General features: G+C 42.2%; 1 protein-coding gene across 3 annotated transcripts in view; it reads left to right on the forward strand.

Annotated features, from left to right (window-relative positions):
* The window catches only part of znf532 (zinc finger protein 532), a 154,978-nt gene extending 143,756 nt beyond the window's left edge, over positions 1–11,222 (forward strand). For all 3 annotated transcript variants that reach the window (XM_067984087.1, XM_067984104.1, XM_067984095.1), the window contains 2 exons: positions 2,688–2,835; positions 6,240–11,222. In XM_067984087.1, the coding sequence (XP_067840188.1) occupies positions 2,688–2,835; positions 6,240–6,740 (649 nt within the window). In that variant the 3' untranslated portion in view covers positions 6,741–11,222. The remainder of the gene's footprint in view (positions 1–2,687; positions 2,836–6,239) is intronic.
* Positions 11,223–12,392: the final 1,170 nt, after the last annotated feature.

Raw genomic sequence — 12,392 nt, forward strand, 5'->3', positions numbered from 1 at the left:
CAGATCTGGAGTGGACAACAAAGCTGGTTGAAAGCTGAATGTGCAGTAGTCTATGGCCTTTGGACTTGAGATCATAAAGGTGGCACTTGTACGGAAGAATGGGGGTGGAAGGCCATTGAAAGCGGAGGCATGATAGTTATTAAACAAATTAATCGTTATGTCAATGTCAGGATGGGTGTCAAGTTGGAGGAGAGAGAGTTAGGAGTTGGAAAGGGTGCTGGTGAATGAGCTAGGGAGCATGTCACAGGGAACAAAAGTTGCAGGGTGGGGGTGGGAAAGGCTATGTGAGTGATGAAACAAGTGAAGTGATGTGACCTTAAAGATAACAAGACCATATGAGATAGCAAAGGTCAAGGTGGTAACACTGCTTGTGGATGGTAGAGTTTATGGGGTCAATTTTAGGATGACCGAGCGGGTGCCTTGGGGGCGGAGGAGCTCATAAAATCGGGGAATCCCAGAGCAGGTCCGGAGCCCAGCTCCAACCCGCCCACTTCCGGGTTCCCCAGTGACGCGTTCGGGTGCGCGTGCAGCTCCCGCTTGCGGGACTCCCACCGGCAATTAAAGCTGGCGGGATGACAATTTAAATACTTACTTACCTAGTTGAGGTACGTGACAGACCTCATTGACAGGAGATTTTGGCAGGGGTGCAATTTTTATGGATCCTCAGCATGTTTCCCGTGCTTTGGGAAACACTCCCTGTTGGAGCAGACGTGTTTCAGTCAGCAGCCAGTGGGGGATGTAAAGGATTTTTTGGCCGTTGGGGGGGATTACCTCATTTATTGCAGCAGAGCACTCGGTCATTTCAGACAAAGTTTTGGCTGCAATACCTTTGTCTTTCCACTCAAAATTATTAATTTATACCATAAACTCTGCTGTGCAAAAATATTTACCTACTTTGCGGACCCCCTCAAACGCTCACCGTCAGGATGGGGGGGCGCCATAGCTGCATTCATCACTTCATCAGAGGACGAGCAACAACACCAGGCACGCTGTCCACCTCCGCCACGTGGCGCTCCACAACACAGTGTTGCGCCAAAGGCACCTGCACAAAATAGTTGTGCAACTACACTGTAGGGTGACCCAATGGGTGGCATCAAGTGTGGGAGTTCATGGAGAACCTCATGAAAGGGACTTATTGCACAAGCTAGTCAAGAATGGCCAAGACGTGGCAGTAGTGGTGACAATATAATATTTAATGTGAGTTGAACCAAAATCAAATATAAATAAAAAAAACAAGACAAACCGTCAAACACCCTTGTGCATCCCCTTTGTACTCACAAAATCTTTGCCTTATACTTCCTACCACTCATATGTGATGCATCCCCTGTGGCTGCAGCATGGGTAGTGGCAGGTTGGGTGAGGGTGACCGTGAAAGAGATACATCAGAGGGTGAGTATGAGACAAAGCCATGAGATTGTATGAGGATTGGGTTGAGTGGTAGTGGTGGGATGAGTACTGGAGAGGTGCATGTAAGTTGAGGATGAGGTTTGAGTGGGTGTGAGGAGTGATGTGACAGAGTAGTGTTGGCAGTGCAGAAGGAGTTGTGGGATGGGGGCGGTGATGTGGAAGATGGAATGTAGGGGAATAAGTGTGCTCACTTTGGCTGACCTAGTTAAGTCATTGAAGCGCTTCCTGCACTGTATCCAGGTGCAGGATATGTTGCTGGTGCTGCTGACCTCCCCTGCCACCTCGAGCCAGGCCTTCTTGGTGGCAGAGGCAGACCATTTCCTCCCGTCCGCAGGGTAGAAGATCTCCCTCCTCCTCACCCCATCCAGTAAGACATGGAGTAAGGCATCATTAAACCTGGGAGCAGCCTTTCCCTTGAGCTGTTCCATGCTGCAATTTTGGCTGTTTGCTGCAGGCACAGTATTGGAGAACTGCCCCTTTAAATAGGGCTCCTCCAGCTGACAGCCTGTGATGCGGGTGCGCAGTCTGCCCACTGCGCAGGTTTCCAATGGGAAACCCGGAAGCCAAGGTAAGTGGCTTGAATTTACTCGCGATAGCGTGGGGAACGCGCCGATTTTACTGGGCGGGTTACCCACGGGCCCAGTCGATCCACCGCTGTCAACCCACCTCCCTGGTAATATCGAGGCCTTTGTCTCTTTATGACTGATCTCAAGCTCATCTTTCAAATATCCCTCCATTCCTTTCCTCTCCAGGAATGCATGTAGCCGTCTCTTGAACGTGTTTATCTTATCCGCTTCAGTGGTCTTCCCTTGTAACTTATTCCACAATTCTGTTACCCTTTGGATGAAAAAGTGTCCTTGCTCCTAACTTCCTAATTTTTAACTTGGGTCCCTGTTATTTGAATTCTTCACCATAGTGAACAATTTGCCTTTATAAATTTTGTCAAATCTCTTCATAATCTTGAATACTTCGTTACATCATCTTGAAGTCTCCTCTTATCCAAAGGACACAAGCCAAACTTCTTAGTTTCTTGATAACTGAATTATCTTGTTACTGTCTGTACCCTCTCAAAGGCAGTAATATTCTTGTGATCAAGTGATCGGAACTGCTTGTTACGGCCAAAATATCGAGTTGTAATCGCTAAACCAGGACTCATGGTTAACGAGGACAGTTTGTTCACTTATCTGTATAAAAGTTGAAAATGCCAGTGATGAGGCAGTAATTGGTTGAGTCCTTGCACTATACATCTTGCTTATGTATCCATCTCTGTTTATTTCCAGGAACTGCCCAGATTCGAAACGTACATTCACCAAACGGTTTATGCTAGAGAAACACATTCGACTCATGCATGGCATTAAAAATCCTGACGTGTCACAAATGACAGAGTCAACAACCATAGTAGAATCCCCAAAGAAAGAAGAGAACAAGGTGAGTAATTATACATTGGGACACATATCCTACTTAACTATTTTAGAGTGCGGGGTGTGGAGCTCCAAAACATGTTCTGCCCGTAATTCTTTCTGAAAAGTTACAAGCCCTGAAATTGCAAGATTCCGTCCCTAATTTTGATTTCTCTGATCTACACTCCCATCGAATGAGGCTCCTTGCTGGAAGTCCTGTAATTTTGGGGCTATGGCGAAAACTTTTAAAATATAGGCTTCTGTCTCCAGAAACAATCTCCCTCCTGCTTTCAGTCGGCCATTCAGATTCCTTCTCCTTCCTGACTATTCGCAAATATTCCATTTAAGGATGTTGGCATCTGCAGAGTGTCCTGCGCCTTGGCTCTGAGTGTGTAGAAAGGCAAGTAAAATGTTCATCGGTTAAAGTTGTTTTACTATGTAGTGAACACAGAATTTTCCAATAAATCAACTGCAGATTATTCCTCAGTAAGCCTGCAGTAATATCATTGTTTATCGTTCTGTGTGAATGTGATCATACATCAAGTCAAAGGACAAGTGGTGTAGTGGGTTAAAACACTAATGTAATCTAGATTCGAATCTAGCCCCAATTTGACTGGTTGAAAATCAGTTCTTCTTGATATCTGTACAGGCATTCGATGGAAGGAATTTGAGCATTGGTCTGAATCCAGTTGCAATTATCCAACTCACTGAGCACAAGTTGCCACTCAGCAGTCTTGACTTGATATTTTTAAAATTCATTTTCGAAATGTGGGCATCGCTAGTAAGGCCGGCATTTATTGCCCGCTCCTAGTTTCCCTTGAGAAGCTGATGGTGGGCTGCTTTTTGAGTCGCTGTGGTCCGTGTGGTGAACATGCTCCCACAATGCTGTTAACTAGGGAGTTCCAAGATTTTCATTCAGCGACGATGAAGGAACAGCGATATTTGTCCAAGTCAGGATGGTGTGTGACTTATAGGGGAGCTTGGAGGTGATGAAGTTCCCATGCACCTGCTGCCCTTATCCTTCCAAGTGGTGGAAGTCACCGATTAGGGCGTGCTGCCGAAGAAGCCTTGGTGAGTTGCTGCAGTACATTCTGCAGCTAGTAGACATTGCAACCACGGTACGCAAGTGGTGGAGGGGGTGGATATTTAAGCTATGTGTTTAAGATAAAACCGACTGCCTTGCACCCATCTCGGCAAGTGGACTTGTACCTGACTTGTACCTTGTAGGTGGCGGAGAGGCAATAGGGAGTAGGGAGGTGAGCCACTCGCCGCAGAATACCCACCCTCTGACCTACTCTAGTAGTTACAGCTTTTATGTCGCTGGTCCAGTTGAGTTTCTAGGCAGTGATGACCCCCCCCCCCCCCCCCTCCCAGGTAGTTGATCTTGCGGGGGGGCTCGGCAATGGTAATGCCATTGAATGTCAAGGGGGGAGATGGTTATGCTGTCTTTTGTTGGGGATGAACATTACCTGGCATTCCCTGTGGTGCGAATGGACTGCTTCATTATCTGAGTAATTGTGAATGGAGCCGAGCACTGTGCGAGCATCAGCGAACAGCCCGAATTCTGACCTTATGATGGAGGGAAGGTCATTGTTGAAACAGCTGAAGATGGTTGGGCCTAGGCTGCAGCCCTGAAGAATTCTTGCAGCGATATCCTGGAGCTGAGATGCTTCACCTCCAAAAACCACAACCATCTTCCTTTGTACTGGATATGACACTAACCGCTGGAGAGTTTTCCCCCGATCACCATTGACTTCAGTTTTGCCAGGGTTCCTTGGTGCCACACTCGGTCAATTGCTGCCTTGATGTCAAGGGCAGTCACTCTTACCTCACCTCTGGAATTCAGATCTTGCATTCATATTTGGACAAGGCCATTGTGAGGTCTGGAGCTGAGTACTGCAAAGATAATTGAAGTGGGAAATGGGATTGTCAAAATGATATAGCTGGCTATGCAATGTTGAGTTTAAGGTACATTTTTGGGTTAAAGCATAGGTTTTCATAGGGTCCCCAGACGCTAGTGAGTTCCTAATGGGACCCCAGGACGTCTACAAGGTTATCAGATTTCTCTCTTTTTTTCTGTTTTAGTCGACTTGATAGTAAGTTAGTTTGCCTGCTGTATACTATTTTTTTTTTAAAAATCTGCAATAATAGCACTGTTTCTTTTTGGGTAGATGACACTATCTTTCAGAAGTTAGGAAATTGGTCCACAGGAGTGAACCCACATGTGCAAGGGTACTCTAGGGGGGTGTCAATACTTGCAGGCGATTCCACACATGCAGAAAAAAATTGAAACCACTGAAGTAGAGGGGACTTTAAATCTGCAACAGATTTTACGATTTAATTGAGCTATTAAAGGGCCAATAATGAGGCAAAAAAACACCGATTCTTGACAATTCTGGGACTTTCTGTTGGCAGTGACGACGGGCATTGACAATGCCTGCCCAGATCTCGGTGGCTGTTATCACCATAGCATTGCTGGATGCTAAGGGCTAAGGACCTTTTAAATTTTACAATTCCTCTACCCCCTCAAGAGTGGAATTGATTGCAGGGTGATTGGTTCACTCCCTTCATCTGTGAGTTTTAAAAAAAACATTTTGACACAAAATGTCCCTCTTTATGATGCACCCCGGGCAGCCTGCCCTGCCCTGCTGCTCCAGGTGCTGAGGCCTGCAGCAGCTCTTTTCCACGCTCCCCCCAGCCATGAAAGGATTCATTTGGACAGGTGGGAATACCGTCAGGAGCCTACGTGACAAATGGAAATTAGGCTGATCTCAGAGGTCAGTTGTCCAACAGTCAGGTGGGTAGAAATCCTGCCCTACCACTCTTGTGGAGGCACTGCCACCAAAGAGGAAAATCTCAGCTAGCCTGTCCTGTACTTGACCTGGGAATGCTTGATACTGACACTGGATGAATTAAGTGGACAAATGTTCCATTTCCCAGCATTTGAGTGCAAATTTACCACCCCTCCCCCATCCAGTAAACTCCCACTGCAGAAAAAAGTGATGCATCAAAAAACATAGATCACGCTGGTAATCTGCACTAGTGGCAAAGATCACACAAATGTAATAAAATTCCCAGACAAGCATTCATATCAGTCATAGCAGATTCCAGGGAGTGTTTTTGAGATTGTAATCAAAACTTGGGTTCAGTCAGTAGTTACAAACCGCCAGAAGTTTGTCGTCACTATTTGACAGTCATTTGAATCCCTCAATTGGGTTATGTTCTTATTATCACTGTCAGCACCTAATTTTGGTTTGATTTTGTATCATATCAATCAGTAATATGCAAGACAGTAAATGCAAGTTAAGGCCCGTAATGGGTTCTGAAGAGATGCAGTTTCAGATGCCTTTAGTGGTAAGAAATGTAATGCTGCTGGAGTTTTCCTGAGATTGACCAAACGTATTTTACTTGGAGCCTTGTTGTTTCCTGCAGATGCCGATACCACCAAAGAGGAAGTTAGAGGATGCAGTGGTGGAGATTCGGCCTCCTCCCAGAGGAGCCATTACGCAGCCTTTGAAGAAGCTGAAAATCAACGTCATCAAACTCAATAAATGTGCCGTCTGCGGCTTCACTACAGAGAATGTGACTCAGTTCCAAGAGCACCTCCCCCAACACAAGACTGATGGCTCAACCTTCCAGTGTAGGGAGTGTGGCCTCTGTTATACCTCTCTCCAGTCTCTAACCAGACATTTGTTCATTGTCCACAAGATGAAGAATGCCCAGCAAGTTGCCAGACAAAACGGGGCCAGAGAGGAGAACCCGGCAGACAGCAAAATGAGCCTGGAGGACAATCAGGCTGAAACGATGCTGACTGACAAAAAGTGCAAAGTTTGCTCCAAAACTTTTGAAAGTGAAGCTGCCTTGAACACACACATGCGGACACATGGTATGGCCTTCATAAAGTCCAAGCGGCTGTGCGCATCAGAAAAATGAGAAGCAGCTCTCGCAGAATGACATTCAGTTATCAAACAGTAGAGGTGACTCCATGCAGAAGGGACTGCTTTGGTTGGGACAAACTCTCCCCTTTTGCAGCTTTTACTTGTTTCGATGGAACGTCACGTAAACCCCTCAAACAACTCACCTGTACAGACTGTAGCTGTTATCGTGGCCAGCATCACTTCTAAGCTGTAGTTTGATTAAAAGAAAAACTCAACACTTTGAAGAAGTATACGTTTTTTTGTACAGTTACAATACATATTTACTTCATTTTTTTAATGCTACATAACAGAGTTCTCCTGTCACCACGAACCGTGCTCACTTTTGGTCACTGTGTAGAATTGGTGTTCAGCATTGAGAAGCTAATGGTATTCACTTATTTAAAAAGAAGAGGGGAATTGAGTTTCAATTAACAGTATTTTGTTAAAAAGTTGTTTACTTACCGTAAGCTGTTTTATCTGAACACATGTCTTTTTAAAATTAGAAGTTTGCTTCTGATGGACCAAATTAAACAGGGGTGTATTGCATCATCATTTTACTTTGGTAAATTGATTAGTTGTTCAAACGTGTGATGCATTGAAGGAAAACAAATTTCAGGAAAATAACCCCGAGAAGGTATGTGTGTGTTCAAGTCTAGAAACCATGAATGTTTGTGGGCAACTTAATATTTATTTTTTGAAAGGTTGGCCAGTATTAGTTTCCTTGCAGTTAATAATTAAGATATTTTGAGAGAAATTACTGTGTGTGTGTGTGTGTGTGTGTGTGTGTGTGCGTGCGCCAATGAGCAGGTGCCTGAGAGTTGATTCATTTGTTTTCCCTGATGCAGAAACGGGACAATTGTAAACTGAAGTGGACTGATAAACAGAAACTGCTTGCCATTTCCGATTTTGGTTATTAAAAGTTAGAGAAATTCAGGTACCACCCTATAAATTTTGCAGAGCAACATTACACTTCTTGATGGGTTGACTAGCATTCTGTTTGTTTTCTTCAAGGAACCCCACTTTCCCTAGTGCCTTTTAAAGTTTTCTTATAACAGCTCACTCACCTTACCAAGTCAAAGGATTGGTCTACATGGGCATCATAAGCTGAACTGGTCTAGTATCAACTACTTTCGGTCCAATCATCCAGAAGAATATCATATCTCTAAAATCTGATATGGGTATGTTATATTAGGCAAGGTTGTCCAAACTATAATTCATGGGTCACATGCAGCTGGAAGTTTTAAAAAGGCTGTTCTTGGAGCTGTTGCCTCATTGTCAGCTAAATCCTAACTAAACCAAGGCAGTCAAGATCTGTTAGCTTACTTAGAAATTTAGAAGATTGGAAAACACCTTTGCTCACAATCTAGCCATCCCAGTAGCTTGGGGTATATTGAAATTAAGGGGAACATTAATTCAAAATTTTATGTAGCTTGCAACGTTCCATGCTCTGTACCTAAGTGTCCCACAGATATAAAAAGCTTTTGCTTTGAGGCTGTTAAGTTGTAGAACCTACTTGCTTCCGCTAGGGGCTCTTACAGTAGTATGGTGGCACCCAGTGGTGAAAGTTAAGAAATACAGCTAATAGGATTTGTTTAAATAGCCAGTGATTTGAGGAAGGAATAATGCATGAATGGTTAAAGAAAAAAAAAGAGGAAAAGACTAGTGATATTGAAGTTAGGACTACTGTTTTTTAGTTGAATCCTGCAGGGCTGAGCTTTCACAGCTGGTGGAAATGTTCCTAGTAGCGTCCCTCCTCTGATCAGTAAGCCTTAATTATTAAAAGTATTTTTTTTGTTTAGAAAAGTTCAACTCCAAGAATTAAGTTAGGCAAACAATGGACTCATAGGAAGTGAAGTTGACTGCATGGTCATCAGTGGTCAATCTGAGCACAGTAACATGTGCAAACCAAAATTAATGGTGGTAGAAATTGTCGAGTTGAGTTAAGTAAACAATGCCTTAATTTTTGTCTTTGCGAAAAGAAACATTTTTTTAATGTTTGTTTAATGATTAGGCATGTCTGATTTTTTTTTTCTATTGTGCAGTTTGGGGTTTTCCTTTAATCATAGATAGGAGACAAACACAAATTTTAACTATCTCTTCTGATTTGACTAAGTTTTCGTAAGTCTAACCAGATTGTTTTGTTAGAGTAAATTTTTGCCTTGTCTAATTTCTGCAGGATGCAAATTGTTGTTACTGATATAGCTCTTTCCACTGATATCTTCTCTGGTCTGATGAGATGGTAAAGTGGCTCTGCCCTGTATCCTGTGAAGTGTTTTTTTTCTGTCTAACCTGTTGTGAGCTTCTAATGAACACTGAATCCATAGTGGATAGGGGGGCAGGGAATGGAATAATGACACCTGGTACAGCATAGCAATCTGCGAAAGCCAAGAAATAAGAGTTCTACACTTTAAAGGGTATTGTCATATTGCTAACTTGCCTTATAGGATACTCGTTAATGTTTATAAATGGAAGAGAGTGCACTGACAAGCATCGTGCCTGACACAACAGATTTACTGTTCTTCTCCCAGTTTTGACAAGGTACTGGAAGAGGGGGCAGTGGGTTAGCAACATGCCGTTTCACCTTTGGGATCTGGGTTCAAGTGGAGCCTGAACTGATGGAATTAAAGTTTTCTTTGTTAGTTGTAAAAGTCATATGTGAAATATGATTGGCACAGTCACAATGCAGCTCCTAGCGGTCTCTAATGTGGCACTAATTGCTTTTGAATTGGCAATTTCAGTCAGAGGACTAAGATTGCCAATTCAATGCCAACTAGTCACATGTTGTGGTAAATGGAAATAGAACATTGGCGCAATAGGAGATGCCTCTCAAAGTTGGGATAAGAGCACATAGTTGGAGAAAATAGAGGAAGCTGTACTCTGCATCTAGCTCATTCTATTGCAATTTGGGAGTGCTTGGTGCTGCACTGGGTAGAAAAATGTCTCTTGTCCCAGCGTTGACATTGCTCAGCTAAAAACAAACACCAAAGAAATTTGGGGGAAAACTAAAGTAATAATAGAGACTGTGATGTAGCAGATTGCAGTATCTCCAGAACCACATGAATCTGGTTAAATCCATTCTTTATTTTAAAAAAAGCTGCTTAAAACTCAGATTTCCAGATTTCTCACCCATAGTGCAAGCTTCCCCGAACAACCGCATTAGCACACCAGAAATTTCACAGCAGGTTGGTCAGGAAACTGAACCAGCCTGAAAGAAATGAGGTGATAATGCCCTGTTTAATTCTTTTTTCACTGTCAAGTTAAGTATCTTGTGTTGCCCAATGTCCCAGAATCACATGAATTTTGTTAAATCCATTTTTTTTTAAAAAGCTGCAACTTCCAGATGTCTCATTTTGCCATTTGGTTATCCTGGACACGTCTGTGGCTCTACAGTGTTTCTTCCATTGCAGTCAGAGTGGAATTTCAACCGGTCTTGCACTGAACCTTAATTTTTAAAATAATCTGTAGTGATGGTAAAGCTAGAATCTTTGAACTGGGAGGATTTGATGCACAATAGGTGAAGATTATATTTTTGTAGTTTGTTTGCTATCAATTGTAGAATTGAAAATGTTTTACTACCTTAAATATGCAGTTGCCCAAGCCTGGGACATATTCCCCATTTTTTTTTTAAAACAAATTAAGCAACACAACCACCTGTACTATACCAGGGAATTGATTATAGGCAGGTCTCATTCTTCTACCTATCATTCCTAGTACAGCACAGGTAGAAGTCCATTGTCCATCATTCATTGTTCAGTACCCTGATGTTTGCTTTTCTTGATCTTTTTCAGCTTTAGTTAATAGATTATTGCCCTGGACCCCGTACAGTGGCAGGGAGCTCTCCTTTGCAATTGACAAAAATTTTATTTGAATTGACCGATGCCCTAATCACGTGACAGGGCCTCCAATTGCACCTTGAATGTCCTTAAAGCAAGTTTGAACGGTAGAGAATTCAGCCAATTGCTGTATTTTTAAATGCTGTGACTGAGTGGGAATCAAAGACGAGGGTTATTTTCGTGAAATTATGATATCTGTTGGGGGAAGGGTGAAGCTGGATGGAGTGATAATAGTTAAATAATACCATGGCATCAGTTATATTAGCAATATCGATGGATGTTTTCTGAGCAGTTCAACTCTGGACAGATACTGTATTTTATGAGCAGGTAACATAAATGACATTTTCAACAAGGCTGCAATGAGCAGAAAATATTGTAAAGGAAAAAGCACTCTTCTGTTTTACTGTTGTAAATTGCTCCACACGCAAGTCTGAGCTCATCATATTTTTTGAGGCTTTTATATCTTGTGTGTTTAGTTCAATAAAAATTTTGTACTTTTTTAAAATGATTTTTTTGGTGTAGACTTTAATGGCATGAAAAAAATGTAGCCATTGTCTTGTTACGTTCCTAGGGCGTGTCTTGCTGCTGTCGTTGATAGTAAAATTTGTCAGCTGTAATCTCATCAGAGTTTAAACATTTAATAAATGTTTAAAGTATTTAAAGAACTGATGCGTGCAAAAGCTTTTTGTTCTCTTGCAGTGGTGATATTTCGTGACTTGAGTTTTTGTTTAACCTAAAATTTGAGATTTCATAGCATTGAAGCTCATGAGTGACCACAAACTTCATTTTAATAAAACAGAAGCAAATTTTTGCTCTTTCCAATTTATTTCACAACTACAGTGGTGACACCAGTTCAACCTGCTTCAGCTAAAGGAAGTAATGTTATGCCAGTGAGATGCATGTTGAGAGTTGGCATCACGATAACCCTTTTATAAATACTGAGCCCCTTTTGTAAGTGGTTCATTAATTGCGCTGGTTCCGTTGGTATCAAATCACCCCCTTTATATTGTGCAACAGAATACTGTGTATGCACTGTGATGCTCCAAAGTTGCAAATGCAACTTGAACACTATTGTCATGCTGTGCATGTACAGTTAATGCAAAGTCACATCTTGGGCTTCTTGGATTTGGCTAATGGCCCAAACAGGCCAGAAATGCTAAATGGTTATTGTTGACTAGTACTGAACAAACCCAAAAAGAAGTATGGGATGTCAGATGAAACTTTTTCACCCAAAGGGCAGTAGAGTTCTGGAATAAATTACCAGAAAGGCCTTTGAAGGTGAAAGTGTCAAGAGGTTTTAGATGTATTTCTGGAAAGAGAAGGAATTCGGGAATATAGTGAAAAGGTGGCTTGTTCAGCCTAATGACTCCTTTCTATTCCTTAATATTATTGTGTCTCAAGATACAACAGTTGGGTCTAATGAGGAATTACTTTTTTTGCTGCTTTGTAATTGATATTTTATGACATTATACAATGTTACAAGTTTAGGGTCTTGCCATAGATATTCTTTCAGGTATAGTGGAACTGGCAGTTTTGAGTATCTTACATTTAGTTGTGTGCCCATACTGCTCAATATCTAACCATATGATGGTGTAACCCAGGATATAACATCAGTTCGCCCTTGTGATCTAAATTGGATATCTGTGTCTTTTGTATGCCATAAACCATGAGTATGCCTCCAATCTTTTTGAAGACAAACTGAGAAAACAATTGGTAAGACAAGGCCAGATACAGTACAAATGGTTAAGCTACGTTATTTCATAACAAGTGAATATGCAGAGTAACTTATGATTAGAGTCACTTAGAACAATCGGTACAACTTGTCTTTGCATAAT

This window comes from Heptranchias perlo, chromosome 1 (genome assembly GCF_035084215.1).
Source record: "Heptranchias perlo isolate sHepPer1 chromosome 1, sHepPer1.hap1, whole genome shotgun sequence".
Taxonomy (NCBI): domain Eukaryota; kingdom Metazoa; phylum Chordata; class Chondrichthyes; order Hexanchiformes; family Hexanchidae; genus Heptranchias; species Heptranchias perlo.